Genomic DNA, 19,136 nt, shown 5'->3' on the forward strand with positions numbered 1-19,136 from the left:
ATAAAGCTAATATTATAAATATTATAAATTATATATTAAAATATAATACATAATTTATATTATATTATAATATATATAATTATTATAGTATGTATTATATAATAGATATTATATATTATAAGTTATATATTACATAATATATATTAATATATATTATATATTATATGTTATATATATTAATATATATTATATATTATATGTTATATATATAGTACATATTATATAGTACATATTATATATGATATAACATAATAATATTAATATTATAATATAGTAATATATAACTATTATATATATTACATATTATATTATAAATAAATAATGAATCATATATATAATAATGAACTAAATACTAATTAACATTTATATTAATTAATATAATATAATATAATATAATATAATATAATATAATATAATATAATATAATATAATATAATATAATATATAATTATATATATTATTTATTTTGCAGAAAGAGTTTATATATATATAAATATTTTATATATATAAATTTTTATATATTATATATATTTATATATAATTTATATAATTTATATAATTTTTATATATTTATATATTATATATATTTTTTTATATATTTATATATATAAATTTATATATATAAAAATATATATATAATTATAAATATATATAATATAATGTTATATTATATTATATTATATTATATTATATTATATTATATTATATTATATTATATTATATTATATTATATTATATTATATTATATTATATTATATTATATTATGTTATGTTATGTTATGTTATATTATATTATATTATGTTATGTTATGTTATATAATATATTATGTTATATTGCGTTATGTAATATAATATAATATAATATAATATAAACGTATTACTATATAATATAAATATTATAGTAAATATTAATATATACTATAAACAGATACAAATAAATTTATATTATGAATATATATTTGTACTTTGATCTTAATCTATTTCTTTTCAATATATTAAAATTTATATTGTTTGCCATTTAAAGTCTATAAAATTCAATTTTAAATTAACAATTGTAATTTATGTATTACATTATATATTATAATTTTAATATAAACTTATAATTTATATTAATTTTTAATCAACTGCACCTCTCAGAGTTGCAGTCCCTCTTTCCAAAGGCTGCAGGATTTTGTTGAAATCCTTAGAGGGAGGAGAGGCTGATTCAGATCTGCCTGAACCAACTTTTCCATGCAGCTCATCATTCCTTCAATCCAAATCCAACCTCTCACCTTCCTCCCTGAGAACCTCCAGCCAAAAAAAAAAAAAAACCCTCAAAAATTTGGAATTCCTGCTTCATTTCCTTCAGGAGCAGGATCCGAGTGCTTTTTTCCTCAGCTTTTTTCCCTTTCCTCGCCAGGAACCCAAACAGCTCCAAAAATTGGATTCAGTTCTGAGCAGCGCAAGGAGCTCTGCAGGGACAGCTCCATTTTTAGCCCAGCCTATTCTTTGGATAATTTCCTTTATTTCTCGACTCCTTTGTCCTGGCTCCATCCTGTCAGGAGAGCCCAGAGCGCCTGGAAAAGCCAAATTTAGGAGAATCTCCTCAGGACTGAGTTTCCTGAGGGATTTCCACCCACGTCAGGAGCTGAGAGCTCCCGGCCTCCCTCAGCAGCTCTGATCTCCTACATTTGTGCCTCTGGAAGAGAGGAAAAAACCCCAAAACCAAAAATTTGGGGTGGGTTTTTTTTTGTTTATTTTATTGCTCTTTGGGGTCTGGTTTCTTTTTTAGGTTTTTTTTTGGGTATTTTTTGTTCGGTTAGGTTTTTTTGGGGTTTTTTTGTGTTGGGTTTGTTTTGTTGTTGGTTTTGTTTTTTTTAATTTGTTTTGTTTTGGTGGGTTTTTTTAAATTTGGTTTGGTTTTTTGGGGTTTTTTGTTTTGGTTTTTTGGGGGGGTTTGATGGTTTAGGTTTTTTTGGGTTTAGTTTTGGTTTGGTTTGGGTTTTGGGTGTTTTTCTTTGGTTTTTGTTGGTTTAGGTTTTTTGGTTTGGGATCGTTGGGTTGGGATTTTTTTTTGTTTTGTTTTGGGTTTTTTTTTGTTTGGTTTATGGGGTTTTTTGGGGGGGTTGGGTGGGGTTTTTTTTTTTTTGTGGTTTTTTTTGAGGGGGTTTTTGGTGGTTTAGATTTTTTTTTTTTTGTTTGGGTTGGTTTGGTTCTTTGGGGTTTTTTTGGTTTGGTTTGGGTTTTTTTGCTTGGTTTTTTGTGTTTTTGGGGGGTTTTGGGTGTGTTTTTTGTTTCTTCTTTTTGCTTTCTTTTTTGGGGGGATTTTGTTGGTTTAGATTTTTTTTTTTTTGTTTGCGTTTGGTTTGGTTTTGGGGGAGTTTTTTGGTTTTTTGGGGGGTTTTTGTTGGTTTGGGTTTTTTTGGTTTGGGTTGGTTGGTTTGGTTTTTTGGTTTTTTGTTTTGTTTTGGTTTTGGTTGGTTGGTTTGTAGGGTTTTTTAAGGTTTTTGGGTGGATTATTTTTGTTTGGTTTTTTGTGGGTTTTTTTTTGTTTGGTTGGTTTTTTTGGTGGGGTTTTGTGTGGTTTTTTGTTTTGGTTTTTATTTTTTGGCTTTTTCCCTCTGCAGGGATGCAGAGGGCAGCAGGAACCACCAGGCCTTCTGTTGGGGCTTTAAAAATTCTCCACAAAAAAAATTTAATTTCTCATTTTTATTTGACGGCCTAACAAGAGCAGGACAGTGGGGGGCTCTCTGTCCTTCCTCCCACGTCAGCCTGGGCAAAAACTGCAATCCCAGAGAAAGAGATTTGTGCAAATCACAAATTCCAAACAATCCCCATCTCTTCTGGGCATAAAAGACTTTTGTTCCAGAGCTGGCTGCTGGAATTCCTGAGCGATGAAAGAACAAGCGGAGAACAAAAATCCCCCCACAAATCAGGGGCAGAAATGTCCTCTCTGCTCTTCCACGGGGTGGGCAAGCTCTTTTTACAATATAAATTTGCTTTTTCAGCCATAAAAAAGTGGCTTTTTTGGACAGAAATGTCTTCTCTGCTCTTCTATGGGGTGGTCAAGCTCTTTCTGCAAAATAAATTTGCTTTTTCAGCCACAAATCAGTGGCATTTTTGGACAGAAATGTCTCTCTGCTCTTCCACAGGTGGAGGAAGATCTCAAAAAGACCCTTATATAAAAAAAGCTCAAATATATTAAAAAAATATATATAAAAAAGATATATAAAATTCAAAAAGGCCTTTATATCACATGGGTGGTCAAGCTCTTTCTGCAAGATAAATTTGCTTTTTCAGCCACAAGTCAGTGGCAGAAATGTCCTCTCTGCTCTTCCACAGGTGCAGGAAGACCTCAAAAAGACCCTGAGACCAAAAAAACTCAAAAATATATAAAACTCAAAAAGACCCTTATATCACATGGTGGATCAGGTTCTTTCTGCAAGAAAAATTTGCTTTTTCAGCCAAGAAAGAAGAGGCAGAATGTGAATGCAGAGCCCATCCACGCTCCCCACTTGCCAACAGGGATAAAATAAAATAAAATAAAATAAAATAAAATAAAATAAAATAAAATAAAATAAAATTTAAAATAAAATAAAACAAAATATAAAATAAAATAAATAGAATAAAATAAAATAAAATAAAATAAAATAAAATAAAATAAAATAAAATAAAATAAAATAAAATAAAATAAAATAAAATAAAATAAAATAAAATCCAGGAAGAAGCATTAGGAAGGAAGAATTTCTAGAGGGAATTATTAGGAAATAAGGGAGGAATTGAGGTGCTCAGAGTGTGAGGGTTCTGAACAGATCAGCCACATGGAAATCTGCATTTACAGCAAAATCCTAGAGAATGGCCCTAAAAATCCCCCCAAAAATGGGATGGGTCACTGGGAACGCCACTAAAAATTGAGAAAAATGGGAAAAGCAAAACCAGCTGCAGCCTCACCAAATCCTGAACATTTCCCTGAAGTTTCCACTCAGTTTTCTGAAAATCTGCAATTCCAGCCGTCCACTCAAAACTTCCATTTTCTCCAAAGGACACCCAGATATTGCTGTAAAATAAATAAATAAACTTGCGGATATTTCTGTCCAAATGGGGTGGAAAACAGGGAGGAAGTCTGGCAGATCCTGTTTTTGTAGAGTTCTCCCACACATGGGGATGTTTCAGCCTCTGCTTGGCTTCCTGGCACCTGTCAAGGACACTGCTTGGCCAAAAAAATCCACTCAGAGCTTCTCTCCAGATTTATTTTCCCTTTTTTTCCATCATCTCCAGGGCCGGCGAGCTGGGCAGGAATGGAGGGAACACCTGGAACAGGAGGGAAAAATGTCCCAGAGGGGAAAACAAGGGAAATTGAACTGCGAAACTTTAATTAAAAAGGGAATTTTTTTATCCCTTTTTATTAAAGTTATTAAGTTTATTGAAGCGAATTTATTAAAGTGAGGTTTTTTAAATGAAGTTTATTAAAGCAGCCCCTCAGATCATTCATGTTACTGCTTCCAGCAAGGTTTTTCTCCCTTCAGGGAATTCCTACAGATCTCCAAAGTTCTGGTGGAATTTTGGGGTTCTTCCCCTGCTCTCTCCTGGCCCAATCCATGGCAGGGTGTGAGGAGACCCCGCTGCTGCAGGTTTATCAGCAGAACCCAGCAAAAACCACGATTGTTTCACCCCACATGTCAGACCCTGCCCTGAATCCAGCATTTTTCCAGAACAAAAAGCAGATCCAAGGATTCCTGGAATTATCTTTTCTTACAGCTGATCATTAATGAAGTGTATAATCCTGAATCATCTTTTGGTACAGTCGATCATTAATCAGGGGTGACAAGACTTCGTTGGGAGCAGCTCTGGAAGGAGCAGGGGAGCTGGAGACTGAGGCAGGCAGGATCCCAAATCCTGGAGGGTCCCAAGTCCTGGAGGGTCCCAGATCCTGCAGGATCCCAAATTCTGGAGGATCCCAAACCCTGGAGGATCCCAGATCCTGGAGGATGCTAGATCCTGGAGGGTCCCAAATCCTGGAGCATCCCAAATCCTGCAGGATCCCAGATCCTGCATGGTCCCAAACCCTGGAGGATCCCAAATCCTTGAGCATCCCAAATCCTGCAGGATCCCAAACCCTGCAGGATCCCAAATCCTGGTGGATCCCAAACCCTGCAGGATCCCAAATCCTTGACCATCCCAAATCCTGCAGGATCCCAAATCCTGGTGGATCCCAAATCCTGCAGGATCCCAAATCCTTGAGCATCCCAAATCCTGCATGGTCCCAAATCCTGGAGCATCCCAAATCCTGCAGGATCCCAAACCCTGGAGGATCCCAGGATCCCAAACCCTGAGCATCCCAAACCCTGCAGGATCCCAAATCCTTGACCATCCCAAATCCTGCATGGTCCCAAACCCCACAGGACCCCAAACCCTGCAAAGCCCCTTTTGCCCCACGTTGGACCAGAGTGAGACGCAGGAGGCATCACAAAGCCCCAGACATCTGAATTTCTGGCTGTGAACGTTCCAGCCACGGGAGGAACTCCAAGAGTGACCTCATGGAAATGTCTGCAGCCAGGAAAACACTTGGCCAGGCTCGGGAGGGAATTTTCTGCTCTCCAGGATGTTGGTGGGGTTTTTCTGAGCAGCCTCATCCAGCAGGGCTGACAGGGAGCTGCTCTGGAGCAGCCACAGGGCTGGGATTGGTTTCCTCTCTCCTTCAAAAAAATTTGATTTTTTTGGTCTCCTGTTTTTCCTTTTAATCATTGTCTTGCTGTGGAGTGGCTCAGCACCAACACAGCTTTGCTGCTTTTTGATGGGATTGGTTTCCTCTCTCCTTCAAGGCTGTTCTGGGACAAAAAATTGGATTTTTTGGTCTCCTGTTTTCCCCTCTTGCTGTGGGGTGGCTCAGCACCAGCACAGCTTTGCTGCTCCTTGGTGGGATGAATCCAGCTTCACCCTGGAGCTGCAGCACTGCTGGGAAATTTTTATCCCAAAAAACCTTTTTTATATTTTATATATTATTTTTATATATTATATATTTTTAAAATATTATTTTATATATTTATTTTTATATATTATTTATTAATATTTTATATGTTATGTGTTATATGTTATATGTTATATTTTATATTTTATATTTTATATTTTATATTTTATATTTTATATTTTATATTTTATATTTTATGTTTTGTATTTTATATGTTATATGATATATGTTATATTTTATATTTTGTATTTTATATGTTATATGTTATATTTTATATGTTATATGATATATGTTATATTTTATATTTTGTATTTTGTATTTTGTATTTTGTATTTTGTATTTTATGTTTTATGTTTTATGTTTATTTTATATTTTATATTTTTTAAATACCAACTGAAATACAATTTTGCTTTCTTGGGGAGGCTGCAGCAAATAACTCTGAGGTTTTTTTGCAGCCCTGCCAGGCTGAAGGATGTTTTCCTTTGAAAAGCAGTTGGATTAAACAACAGGTGGGCAAAAGGAGCAGCAGCTCATATCAAATATCCGTACCCAGTGAGCAGACACTGCCCTCAGGCAAAACCTTGTTATCCTCCAGCAGATCTCCCTTGCCTGGAACAGAACTTTATTGTTTTTCTTCAGTCTTGTCAGAAAACATCAGCTCGTTTTCCTCCTTTTATTTTGTTTCACTCCAGTTCATTTCCCCCTGTAGCCGTCCCTGGTTATTCCTCTGGGTGGCATCGGGGCAAATAGCAGGAAAAATCAATCAGAGGATTGATTTTTTAAAATGAAATTAAAAGAAAATCATCAGGAAGAGAACAAAAATCCCATTTGACCTCACAGTGCTGCCAAGTGGAGAACAAGAGGTGGTTCTGCTGCAGCCAAGGCTTTGAGACAGAGCAAACTCCTCCAGGAGGGGATTGGGCACAAACTTTATTTCTGCAGAAAACTGGGAATGGCTCTGAAGGGGACAAAGGGGACAGCAGGCGGTGCTGAGCAGGAACAACACCAACAAACACCACCAAAAACACCACCAAAAACAACAGCAGAGAGGATTGAGGGGGATGAAGCTTCTCTGCCCACCCCACACCTGTCCCATGTGGGTTTCCACTCTGTTCCAGATTTTTGGGATAATCCAGAGGGTGATTTGGAAGGGTGAAGCTGCCCTGGGATTTTTTGGGATAAACCAGAGGGAGATTTAGGAGGATGAAGCTTCCCTGCCCACCTCACCCCTGTCCCACGTTGTGTTTTCACTGTGTTGCAGATTTTGGGGATTTTTGGGATAAACCAGAGGGAGATTTAGGAGGATGAAGCTGCCCTGCCCAACCCATACCTGTCCCATGCTATATTTTCACTCAGTTGCAGATTTTGGGGATAATCCAGAAGGTGATTTGGAAGGGTGAAGCTGCCCTGGGATTTTTGGGATGAATCAGAGGAGGATTTAGAAGGATGAAGCTGCCTTGCCCTCCCCACACCTGTCCCACATGTGTTTCCACTCTGTTGCAGATTTTTGGGATTTTTGGCATAAACCACAGGATGATTTAGGAGAATGAAGCTGCCCTGCCCACCCCACACCTTTCCCACACTATGTTTTCACTCTGTTCCAGATTTTTGGGGTTTTTTTGGGATAAAGCACAGGGAGATTTGGAAGGAAGAAGCTGCTCTGTGATTTTTGGGATAAACCAGAGGGAGATTTGGAACGATGAAGCTGCCCTGGGATTTTTGGGATAAACCAGAAGGTGATTTAGGAGGATGAAGCTGCCCTGCCCTCCCTATACCTGTCCCACATGTGTCTCCACTCTGTTGCAGATTTTTGTAATTTTGGGGGGATTTTTTGGGATTTTTGGGATGAAACACAGCAGTGACCTGGCTGAGCAGCAGCAGCTCCCCAGAGAGGACCGAGGATGATGATGAAGCACAGGGAGGGGACCCTGCTGGCGCTGCAGGGTCACACCCAGGCCTTGAGCTGGCGGCTGCAGCCCCTGGCACAGCACAGAGCCCCCTCCCCAGGGCGGCACCAGGGATTTTTGGGATAAACCACAGGGTGATTTGGAAGGATGAAGCTGCCCTGCCCTCCCCACATTTGTACCACGTGTGTTTCGACTCCATTGCAGACTTTTGGGATAAACCAGAGGGTGATTTAGGAGGATGAAGCTGCCCTGGGATTTTTTGGGATAAACCAGAGGGAGATTTAGGAGGATGAAGCTGCCCTGCCCACCCCACACCTGTCCCACACTGTATATCCACTCTGTTGCAGATTTTTGTAATTTTGGGGGGATTTTTTGGGATTTTTTGGGATAAAGCACAGTGTGACCTGGCTGAGGACCGAGGACGATGACGAGGCACAGGGAGGGGACCCTGCTGGCGCTGCAGGGTCACACCCAGGCCTTGAGCTGGCGGCTGCAGCCCCTGGCACAGCACAGAGCCCCCTCCCCAGGGCGGCAGCAGCGGCCCCCCTTGTACAGGGCCAGGCTGTAGGGCTGGAAGCACACCAGGAGCTGCAGGCGCCGGGCCAGGCTGCAGTAGATGGCCATGGCCACCACCAGCAGGGGGGACATGATGACAAAGCCCAGGATGATGAGGGCAGAGGAGCTGTTGTCGTCCAGGATGCTCTTGCAGTAGCGGGCAGAGGAGTGCAGCACCTGTGGGGGGAGAGAGAGGCACAGCCAGGATCAGTTCGTGGGAAAAGAGCTCCAAAAAGTGCCCTCAGCGCTCTGCACAGCTCCTGAAAGGTGGGGTTGGGGTTGGGGTTCCTCTTTCTCCAGGAACTGACAGAACCAGAGGACACAGCCTTAAGTTCCACCAAGGGAAATGTAGGTTGGATATCGGGAAGAAGTTTTTTACGGAAAAAAAGTTTTTACAGAAATGTTTTTTACAGAAAAGGCGATAAAGTGACCTTATCTCTCTCTATGTGACCTTATCACTCTCTGTGTGACCTTATCACTCCCCATCACTCCCTGAAAGGTGCCTGTGCTCAGCTGGGGTTGGGCTCTTTCTCCAGGAACTGGCAGAACCAGAGGACACAGTCTCAAGCTGCAGCAAGGGAAATATATGCTGGATATTGGGAAGAAGTTTTTTACAGAAAAGGTGATAAAGTGACCTTATCACTCTCTGTGTGACCTTATCACTCTCTACACTCCCTGAAAGGTGATTTTGGCCAGTTGGGATTGGGCTCTTTCTCCAGGAAATGACAGAACCAGAGGTCACAGCCTCAAGCTGCACCAAGGGAAATACAGGTTGGATATTGGAAAGAAGTTCTTCACAGAAAGGTGATGAAGTTTTTTACAGAAAGGTGATAAAGTTCTGGAATGGCTGCCCAGGGAGGTGCTGGAGTCCCCATCCCTGGGTGTGTTTAACAAAGCCTGGATGTGGCACTGGGTGCCAGGGCTGAATTGAGGGGTTGGGGCTGGGTTGGACTCGATGGTCTTGAAGGTCTCTTCCAACCTGGGGATTCTGTGATTCTGTGATTCTGTGAAAAGTCCCCCATTAAGCAACTCTGCCAGGGCCACCCCTGTCATGTGGCCTGGTGCTGACAGCAGTGGCCAAAACACCCCTGAGTTTCCAATGTTTTCATGGAAAAAGAAAACATTTTTCTTTGGCTCCCTCTCTCAGAGCAGAGCGATCTCCAGGCACAGTCTGTGACAGAAATCACATCTTAATCAAGCTTTCAATTCTCCCTGTGAGACAAGAGCACTGCACACTGACCCTGGAGCAGGAAACACTCATTTTATTCAGTCATCCAATAGCATTGGATAGGCACAAACCAAATAAAAAATCCTCCTGGTGCTACACTGGTGTGGGTGGCACAACACTGGGAATAACAAAAAATAAATAAATAAAATAATATCTATATTATTTTATAAAATATATATTATGTTATAAATTTATATAATATATATATTTATATAAATCAAAATAAAAATAAATTATATATATAAATATAGAAATAAAAATTAAATAAAAAAACAGAAATCTGTTAGATTCTGCAGACAGATGCTGGTCATTCCATGGCTCTCCAGAGCCCTTTTTGTTCTGCTCTCTGTGTACACTCATTTCTGCTTGAAAAACCTGCCAGGAAACACTCATCTTTATTCAATCATCCAATAGCACTTGATAGGCACAAACCAAATCCAAAAAACCTCCTGGTGTGGGTGGCACAACTCTGGGAATAACAAAAAAAAGGTTAACTAAAATAATATCTACATCATTTTATAAAATAGATATTATAAATTTATATTATATATATTTATATAAATAAAATTAAATATAAATGATATATAAATATATAAATAAAAATACAGAAATCTGTTAGATTCTGCAGACAGATGCTGGTCATTCCATGGCTCTCCAGAGCCCTTTTTGTTCTGCTCTCTGTGTACACTCATTTCTGCCTGAAAAACCTGCCAGAAATGACCACTTGCAAAGAAAACCTCTCTGGGCCTGGCTGAGTGCTGTTCAGAGCCCTCCTCTCATGCTGGCAGCAGCAGAGCTGAGCTGAGCACTCGCTTGTTCTGCACTCCAAATGCTGCAGGCAGCCTCTGACTTTATTCTTTTTCCTTTTCAGCGGTGAAAGGAACACAAAAACCAACAATAAATCCATCTAATGGAGCTGCAGTGCAGAAATCAGCCCCTGGCTGCTGGGGAGCCACTCAAAAATCGTGGCCCAAAGACAGGGGCTGCTCTGGTGAAGCCACAATCCCTTGCTATGATTGCATTAAAGGAAAAGCTGAGTTTAAAAAGCTCCTCACAGCTTCCAGCAGCTCAGGGGCTTTCATTCCTGGTGCACTTGGCTGCACTCAAAACCATTCTGCATCTCCTCAAAGCCTCTGAGTGTGTGTGCAAAGCAGAACTTGAGGTTTTCCAAGGCGAGGGAAGCTGGAAGGGGCAGTTCTGGGGGGGTTTTCTCCATTTTCAGTCCAATTTGCAGGCCCTGTTTATGACTAATGAAAAAGCACATTGAGCTGTCTAACAGCCCATGCCTGCAAGGAAAACAGGGAATTGCTTTTTCACATCCACCCTTGGTCAGCTGGTCCCAAAAATGTTTAAAGGAATATACCAAGAAGGGATTTGTAAATAAGGAAATGATGCAATGCAGAGGGCAGCAAACAGAGCCTGGATGGACAAAGGAGGCTCATTTTTGGTGTGAGGAATGCACAGAATGTTGGCAACAGGAATGTTAGATTGGCATGAGAAGGGGATTAGATATTCTCTCAGATTTTACTAATCCTAATTAGGCAGATCCTAATCTTAAATTTAATTCAACAAAAAAGCAGCAAACCCTACCAGAGCCTAGGCAGGGCTGTGAGCTCTGGAGCTCTCAGGGACAGAAATCCCAGGGAAGAGAGAAATAATTGTGAAATTAAAATGCAAACAGCAATTCCATCAGGGCAGGCAGTGTTTTCACCTCACCTGGCACCTTTGCTTGGCACTTCCATGGAGACACAACTCCATTGCCCAATTTCCACGGGGGCACAACTCCATTGCCCAATTTCCATGGGGACACAACTCCATTGCCCAATTTCCCACAATACCTGTCCTTGTCAGCCCAGGCTATTCGCACAGGGAAAAATCTGTGCCCAAAGCCAAAACCTGGGAGTTTTTCCTGGCATTGCTCACCTGGGGCTCAGAGGAAGCCTCAGGTGTGGCCCTGCCCTTGAGGAGTGGCTCTTACCTGGGAGTGGCACTGGAAGCCAAAGTAAACCACCACGATGGTAGGAAGCAGCACGACGGTGAAAATAACAAACATCAGGAGCAAATTCAGGAGGAAAACCAAGGAATTCATGGTTCCTATCAGCAGGGTCCAGGCCAGGCAGCAGCAGGGGCTGCGGGGCTGCCTGGGCAGGAGCTGCTCGTCCATGTCATACGGGGGGAGCCCAGGGATCATCCGCGACTTTTCCGACAGGATTTCTGCTCCAAAGTCCTCAGGCTCCTGGCCAGGCATCCTTCACGAAGATCCACCAACACACGCTCTTATCCAAAAATATTTCCTTGCTTTTTGGTCTAGCAGAGGTGGGAAGGAGCTTGCAAAGGCTTCTTCTGTCTCCTCCACGCGTGGCCAGGAGCTCTTAGGCAGAGATCATCGTGGAGCAGCAAGGAAAGGTCTCCCTGCTCCCCCAGCACCTGCTCAGCACCGTTTGCTTCCTTCAGATGCTTTTCCCAGCCTCAGTCCCAAAGCAGATCTGCTGGAAGTTTGGCAGTAATTTTTATTTTGGTTTGGAATCCCGAGTCCTGCTGAAATTTGCTGTTGTTTTCCCAAAATTACGATCCCAAGAGGTCCCAAAGGGTTGCTGTGGTAGCTGGGATGGGCTGCTCAGTGGGCTTTGGTATCCCCCTCCAACCTGGAGCTCAGCTGGGTTCAGGATGTCAGGCTTAGGTGTTCAGAATATCAGGCTTAGGTGTTCAGAATATCAGGCTTAGGTGTTCAGGATTTCAGGCTTAGGTGTTCAGGATTTCAGGCTTAAATTCAGTATATCAGGCTCAGATGTTCAGAATATCAGGCTCAAGTGTTCAGAATATCAGGCTTAGATCTTCAGGATTTCAGGCTCAGGTGTTCAGCAGATCAGGTTTAGGTGTTCAGAATATCAGACTTCGATGTTCAGGATATCAGGCTCAGGTGTTCAGAATATCAGGCTTAGATGCTCAAGATGTCAGGCTTAAATTCAGAATATCAGGCTTAGATGTTCAGGATGTCAGGCTTAGGTTCAGGATGCCAGGCTCAGGTATTCAGCAGATCAGGCTTAGATGTCCAGCGGATCAGGTTTAGGTGCTCAGAATATCAGGCTTGGGTGCTCAGAATATCAGGCTTAGGTGCTCAGAATATCAGGTTTGGGCACCCCCAGGCAGTTCCTTGCCTTCAAATCACCTTTCCATGCTCTCCACGCTGTGTCCAAGCAGATATTGCTGCCCAAGTCTCATGCCAAGGAGGCGAGCAGCGCAGAGGAAGGGCAGGAGCTGTTTGCCAGGCTCAGAGCCCTGCTGCCCTCGCCGTGCAGCAGAGATGGGAGCAGTGTGTGGTGCTGTCACTGCAGCCACAGCCACTCACACCCAGCACTGTGGTCCCTTCTGAGCTCAGCTTTGCAAGGCTGCTGTGTTTACAGAACAGCCTCAGCGCTCTCTGTGCTGGCCAATCCTTCACATCTGTCTCCCCGCACTCCAACCATCCATCCCCGGGTCAAGATGGTCCCTCTCCAACTTTAATTATTCTGCCTCTGATTCATTTTCTAAAATTCCTCTCTAGATTAAAAAATAAAAAAAAAACCTTAGAGAAATTGATAATAATCACTGTATTTCTCAGAAATCATCTGTCCCCTGCAGTCATCTCTTATTGTTTGCAGAACATATTGATACTCTCATAGAGGAGGCACAGCAATTATCAATTATTTCATCTCCCTCATAAGATCAATATGATTTCAGAATTTCAGTGTCATCTCCGTGCCTGTGTAGCCTCCGAGATACAGTGGCAATAATAAGAGAGAGATATTAAAAAATACAGAGAGAAACAAGCTCTAAAGCAGACAGCAGAGTGTGACAAGTCCATTTCCATCCTGTTCCTTCCCTGCCCTCCAGGGCTGGATGGCTCCCAGGGGAGTTTGCAGGGCAGCAGCCTCCACTCAAGCTGCAAAATGTGAAATCTCTTCTCAGATCTGTCCAGACATCCCCGGGGAAATAACTGCTGGATCCATCCTGTTTTCAGGGCTGCACAGGCCAGAGATAGTGTTCATAATAAAATCTGGAGCTGTGCAGGAAACCATAAATGTGACAAGTGAGCTCTGGGAGTCTCAGTGGTTCCTCTGCCTGTCTAAACTCTGGTTAGATTTAAAGACATAATATTTTTCAAACTTGAAGTGGAAAAAAAGGAGTCACACAAACAGAAAGAACCCAAACTCAAAACTATAGGAAGAGAAATCAATTTTAGGCTTAAACCGTGGAAAGATTAACTCAGTGCTGGGCAGCTAAAAATCCTACAGCTGCTTTTACCATCTGCTGGTGATGGCACAGGGTGTGGTGAAATACAATTTAAGCATTCATAAAAGTGCCATAAGTTCCAAGAAGCTTTGCTAAATCCAGGGAAACTTTCCAAAGTTCTTTTGCTGTCATTAAAATGCATTTTAACCTTTTCAGGGAGGTCTGAAAATTGTGTTCTGTACATTTATTTTCTACTGGTTCTTGTAATAACCAAGTGAACTTTGTGCCAGACAAACCTCAGCGATATTGAGAAAGATTTCTTCATAATTCTCTGAAATTTCCACATTCTTGACAAGAACTTTCCCAGAAGTGGGGAAGATCTTGATGATTGACGATGGAGCAGTTATAAGAGGAGCATGATTGCTTTGAGATGCTGGAAGTGGTGATGATTTAAAAAAAAATCCATCAGTTCTCTGACGCTGAGACTGCTGCTCCCATGGAATTATTTTCTGGCAGCACCATCTTGTGGTTTGCACAGTTCATAAATTTTCAATTTATGTCTCCCGTGCTCTAACCCTAACCCTTGCAGGATGCTCTAAGGCTTGCTATCCACCATGGAATCCTTCCAGCCACTGAAAACAACACCAAATCTGCTCACACTGCTGGGGATACAAAATCCCAAATCCCTCACTGCGCTGTGGGGATGCACACTCCAAGCAGCCCAGCTCCTTTTTCCAGGGGATTTTGGGACAACCACAGTGTGTGTGCCTGCTCCCAGCTGAGCTGTGGGTTTGGGCTGCCTTGGGTCACACCTTGCGCAGGTGGTGAGGGTGTTGTGGTCACATCAGATGGCTGAAATCAAGTAAAGGTTCTTCACCCAAAGGTGAAGGTTTCTGGTGACCTGAGGGAACAGCTGGAGCTGTGTCAGGGAAGGTTTAGTTTGGATTTTGAGAAAGGTTTTTCCCCCAGAAGGAGCTGGGGCACTGCCCAGGCTCCCCAGGGAATGAGAGCTCCAGGAGGGTTTGGACAACGCTGCCAAAGATGCACAGGGTGGGATTTTGGGGTGTCTGTGCAGGGCCAAGGGCTGGGCTGGATGGTCCCTGTGGGTCCTTTCCAACTCAGGATACTCCTGGATTCCACGGCTGTCCTCGGGCTGGGGCAGAGGATGCCCAGCACAGGGAAAAGCCACTGGGCTGTGAGAGAGGAGCCGGGGGAGGCGGAAAGGCCGGGGAAGGACCGGGAAAAGGGCTGGGGATGGGGGAAGGACTGGAGGAAGGGCTGGAAGAACGACCGGGAAGGATCTGGGGAAGGATCGGAGCAAGGACCGGGAAGGCTCGAGGGGATGGATCGGGGGAAGAACCGTCGGAAACGCTGGAAGAAGGATCGGAGAAAGGGTTAGAGGAAGGTCCGGGAAGGCTCGGAGGAAGGATTGGAGGAAAAACCACAGGAAGAACCGGAGGAAGAACCGGGTGAAGGACTAGGAAGGCTCGGGGCAGAAACGGAGGAAGGATCAGAGGAAGGACCGGAGAAAGGACTGGAAAAAGGACGGGGAAGGCTGGGGGGCTGGATCAGAGGAAGAACCGAGGGAAGGTCCAAAGGAAGCTCCGGGAAGGCTCGGGGGCAGGATCAGAGGAAGAACCGAGGGAAGGTCCAAAGGAAGCTCCGGGAAGGCTGGGGGCAGGATCAGAGGAAGAACCGGGCAGGCTCGGGAGCAGGATCAGAGGAACCTCCGCCACACTCGGGGGCAGGCTCAAAGGAACCGCGGACAGACTCGGGGGCAGGATCAGAGGAAGAACCGGGCCGGCTCGAAGGCAGGCTCGGGGAGGGCCGGGCAGGTCGGTGCCGCCCCGGAAGGAAGGAAGGAAGGAAGGAAGGAAGGCAGCGCCGTGCCGCAGCCATGGTGGTGCTGAGCGCGGCGCGCTGGCTGCGCAGCCGCCTCTCGGATCGCTTCTGGAGGGTGCAGGAGGTGCTCAAGTACGCGCGGGTGAGTGCGGGGTCCCCGCCGCTGTCCCCGCGTCCCCCGGCACTGCCATGTGTCCCGGGCACGGTCCCGGAGCCCGGAATGCCCCATCCCTGCAGCGCTGGAAGGGCTTTGGAGCGGCCCGAGGGGTCCCTGCCCGCCGCACGGGTGGCACCGGCTGCCCTCGGAGCTCCCTTGCCCACCCGAACCATTCCGGGCTTTTCTCCTGCTGTAAAGTGAGCTGTGTTTCATTAAGTACAGCTGGGCTGGTTGTCGTTCCTTCTTGAGTGTTTTTTTCTTTGTTTGTTTTACTGGGCAAAGAAAAAATTAACCTTGTTCTCAAGTGCATTTTGGATTTCTGCTGGAGTTCAAGCTGCTGTGCCGAGGTTAGGGATGAACCTTTCTCAAGGGCATCCTAGGCACTGTGATAAAATTCTTAAAATTACATCTTGCTGTAATACTGAGATAGAAAAAGTTGATAAAAGATAGAATATTTTGGTTTTGCACCAGTTATTTCTGGTGCAGCGTTATTTCTGTGTTGCGTTAGATGGATGTTAGAGGACAAATTTAATTTTTTTTTCTGTTTGATATTTTTTTTCTGTTTGATAAATGTTCCTGCCCCATCCCTGTGTTTATACAGAGACAACTGAGGGGAGCTCAGGAATGAGAATAAATGTGAATTCAGTGTTGGGTGAAAGCACTGCCCATGATTTTATAATTGCCTTTCCCACAGAAGCACGGCCCAAAGCAAGGCCTGGTTTTGCCTCTGCTGAACTGAGATTTTTCCACCCTGCTCCAACTCTTCAGCTTCAGATTTTTCATGAAAAAATTGTATTTCCATTATATTATATTCCATATGATTATATGGAATTATAATATAATAATTATCTATTTTATAATTATAACTATAATATAATTATATTATTAATATTGTTATATTATAATTATAATATAATAATATAATATATGATATTATATTCCATATGATATTATATTCCATATATTTCCACGATAAAAAGAATATTTTCATTATATGCTAGCTGAAGGCTTAGGGTGCTTGTGACGGGTTCAATGATCCCTTATGGAGAGCTGTGAATGCAAATGAGCTTTATTAGTGTTATATATTTAAATCTAATTAAATAAGATGGGCTTTTTTGCAGCATTTTCGTGGCAGGAAGAACCGCTGCTACAAGCTGGCAGTGAGGAGCGTCCGCAGGGCTTTCGTGAAGTCCACCAAGGCCAGGAGGGAGAAGAAAAGATTCCTCAGAGCGGTAAAGAGCAAAATGTTGGGTGGAAACATCAAAATGGGAGCCAGGCAGGAGAGAAACAGCTGCTTTTCTTACTCTGGGGGGGTTTATTTAAAAAAAATGAGTGAAAATTTGGAGTTTAAAGCAGAATTTTCTTGTGGGTCCCTTCCCGCTCAGGATATTCCATGAAAATATTATAATTTATATTTAATAACTGTGAGCAGACAAGGGTTTATTTTAAAGTGTTTTATCATGCAATATATTGATTTTTACACCTTCAGCTCTGGATCACAAGGATTGAAGCAGCTTCCCTTGAACATGGTTTGAAGTACCCAGCCTTCATAAGCAACCTGGCCAAGGTAAGGATGTGGTTTGGAGGATAATTACTTATTAATTAGAATTAGAGTGATGAAAGGCTTGTGAAAGCAGTTTCATCCACTTCAGGAACTAAGTTCTGCCCACAACTATTTCTCTTCCCTTTTATCCTGGTAAACATTGTGGCTCTACCTCATGTTCTGTCCCCAAAACTTAGGAATGGGATTTTTAAAATGCTTTTTTGTGGGCATTCAGTGACAGCTGCTTTTCCTTTTACTTCAAGAAATTTAAAAATACAAAGCTTGTATTAGCAAAAAACTCAAGACCCTAAAAAATACTTATTCTTTTCACTATAATTGTGATTTGGTGAGCGTGGAGATGCAGAAAATTGCTGCCATTGTCCCTTGTTTTTAAAACATGCTCGAATTTGTTTCAGTTTGGTAATTCTGTTTTAATTTTTTTTGAGCTGAAACAGATGCTGTGGATTAAAATGGCCTTGAGGCAAAATTAGAGATTTTTCTTCAGTTCTTGGTTTCTACCAGAAAAACTTTAGAGAAAATCAGAAAATAATTTTATATGGTGGGTTAATGAGACATCCATGGCCAGGGAGTGTCTGACAGTCTTTAACAGCTCCAAGTTGCACAGGGTAGAAAAAAGTTAATCTGCTTTAAGACCTCAGGTCTTAAGCCTTAAGAGTGTTTAATCATACTTAATGAAGGGTGTTTATATAAACAGTAAAGAGTGTTCATTATATTTAATAAAGTGTTCATTATATTTAATACATTTAATTTTATTTAATAATAAAATTTTACTATATTTAATAAAATCTATTTCATTTAATATATTTAAAACTAAGCATTGCAGTGTTTGTTCCTAAAAATCACAGTCCTTAACCAACAATTTTTTCTTGCCTTTAGTCCCAGGTGGAGCTGAACAGGAAAGTTCTGGCTGACTTGGCTATTTATGAGCCAAAGACATTCAAATCCCTGGCAGCTTTAGCCCAGAGGAGGAGACAGGAAGGGTTCCTGGCTGCCCTGGGAGATGGAAAAGAACCAGAGGGGATATTTTCACGAATTGTGCGTCACCACTATTGATGTCAGAGCCTGTGTGTATGTTTTAGAAGCAGGGACTTGATTGTGAAGCAAACCTGCTGTGGGACTGCTGCTGAAAATGTGGAACAAATCCTCTGAGGATTGTTTGTGTGTGAAGCTTCTCCTTGATGGCTTTTTCCCTGTGTTGTTGTCAGTGAAACCTGTTAAATTAAAAGCACACTTCAAGGTTAGCAGTCAGGCCATACCGTGGCTTAATAAAGGTATTTTTTTTTTTGGTAACTGCTAGTAGAAAACAAACTTTATTTGTGTGGTGAATTCTGAATGGAGAGAACACTGGGATGGGAGGGAATGTTGACCCTCACAGGTGGAGCCTGGGAGTTAAGGATACACATAGTTTATACGTATAAATATTTAATAAAGAGATTTTTATTGAAAACTGCTATGGGGAAACAATTTGTGTTAATTCTGGCACTTCACTGGGAAAATACAGCCAGGGGATGGAGGGGAGGGTAGGATGTCAACCCTCACACACAGCCCCTGTGTTAGGGACACATAAGAACTTATAAAGGTAATTTTAAGAACTTATAAAGGTAATTTTTTGGTAGTTGCTGTGGAGAAACAATTTTTGTGGTGAGTTCTGGCGCTGCACAGCAAAAAACCAGCCCAGAGTGTGAGGGAGATGTCAGCCCTCAGACACGAACCCCGACAGCCCT

General features: G+C 42.2%; 2 protein-coding genes across 2 annotated transcripts; one reads left to right on the top strand and one right to left on the bottom strand.

The window, feature by feature from the left end:
• Positions 1 to 8,319: 8,319 nt before the first annotated feature.
• TMEM88B (transmembrane protein 88B) lies at positions 8,320 to 11,885 on the bottom strand. The gene is made up of 2 exons (XM_030964017.1): positions 11,616 to 11,885; positions 8,320 to 8,586 (listed from the first exon to the last, which is right to left on the bottom strand). The coding sequence occupies exons 1-2, from the start codon at positions 11,883 to 11,885 to the stop codon at positions 8,320 to 8,322; spliced, it is 537 nt and encodes a 178-aa protein (XP_030819877.1).
• A 3,658-nt stretch (positions 11,886 to 15,543) lies between these two features.
• On the top strand, positions 15,544 to 18,861 carry MRPL20 (mitochondrial ribosomal protein L20). The gene is made up of 4 exons (XM_030963800.1): positions 15,544 to 15,833; positions 16,970 to 17,080; positions 17,338 to 17,415; positions 18,289 to 18,861. The coding sequence occupies exons 1-4, from the start codon at positions 15,747 to 15,749 to the stop codon at positions 18,463 to 18,465; spliced, it is 453 nt and encodes a 150-aa protein (XP_030819660.1). The 5' UTR covers positions 15,544 to 15,746; the 3' UTR covers positions 18,466 to 18,861.
• Positions 18,862 to 19,136: the final 275 nt, after the last annotated feature.

Source organism: Camarhynchus parvulus, chromosome 21 (assembly GCF_901933205.1).
Source record: "Camarhynchus parvulus chromosome 21, STF_HiC, whole genome shotgun sequence".
NCBI lineage: Eukaryota > Metazoa > Chordata > Aves > Passeriformes > Thraupidae > Camarhynchus > Camarhynchus parvulus.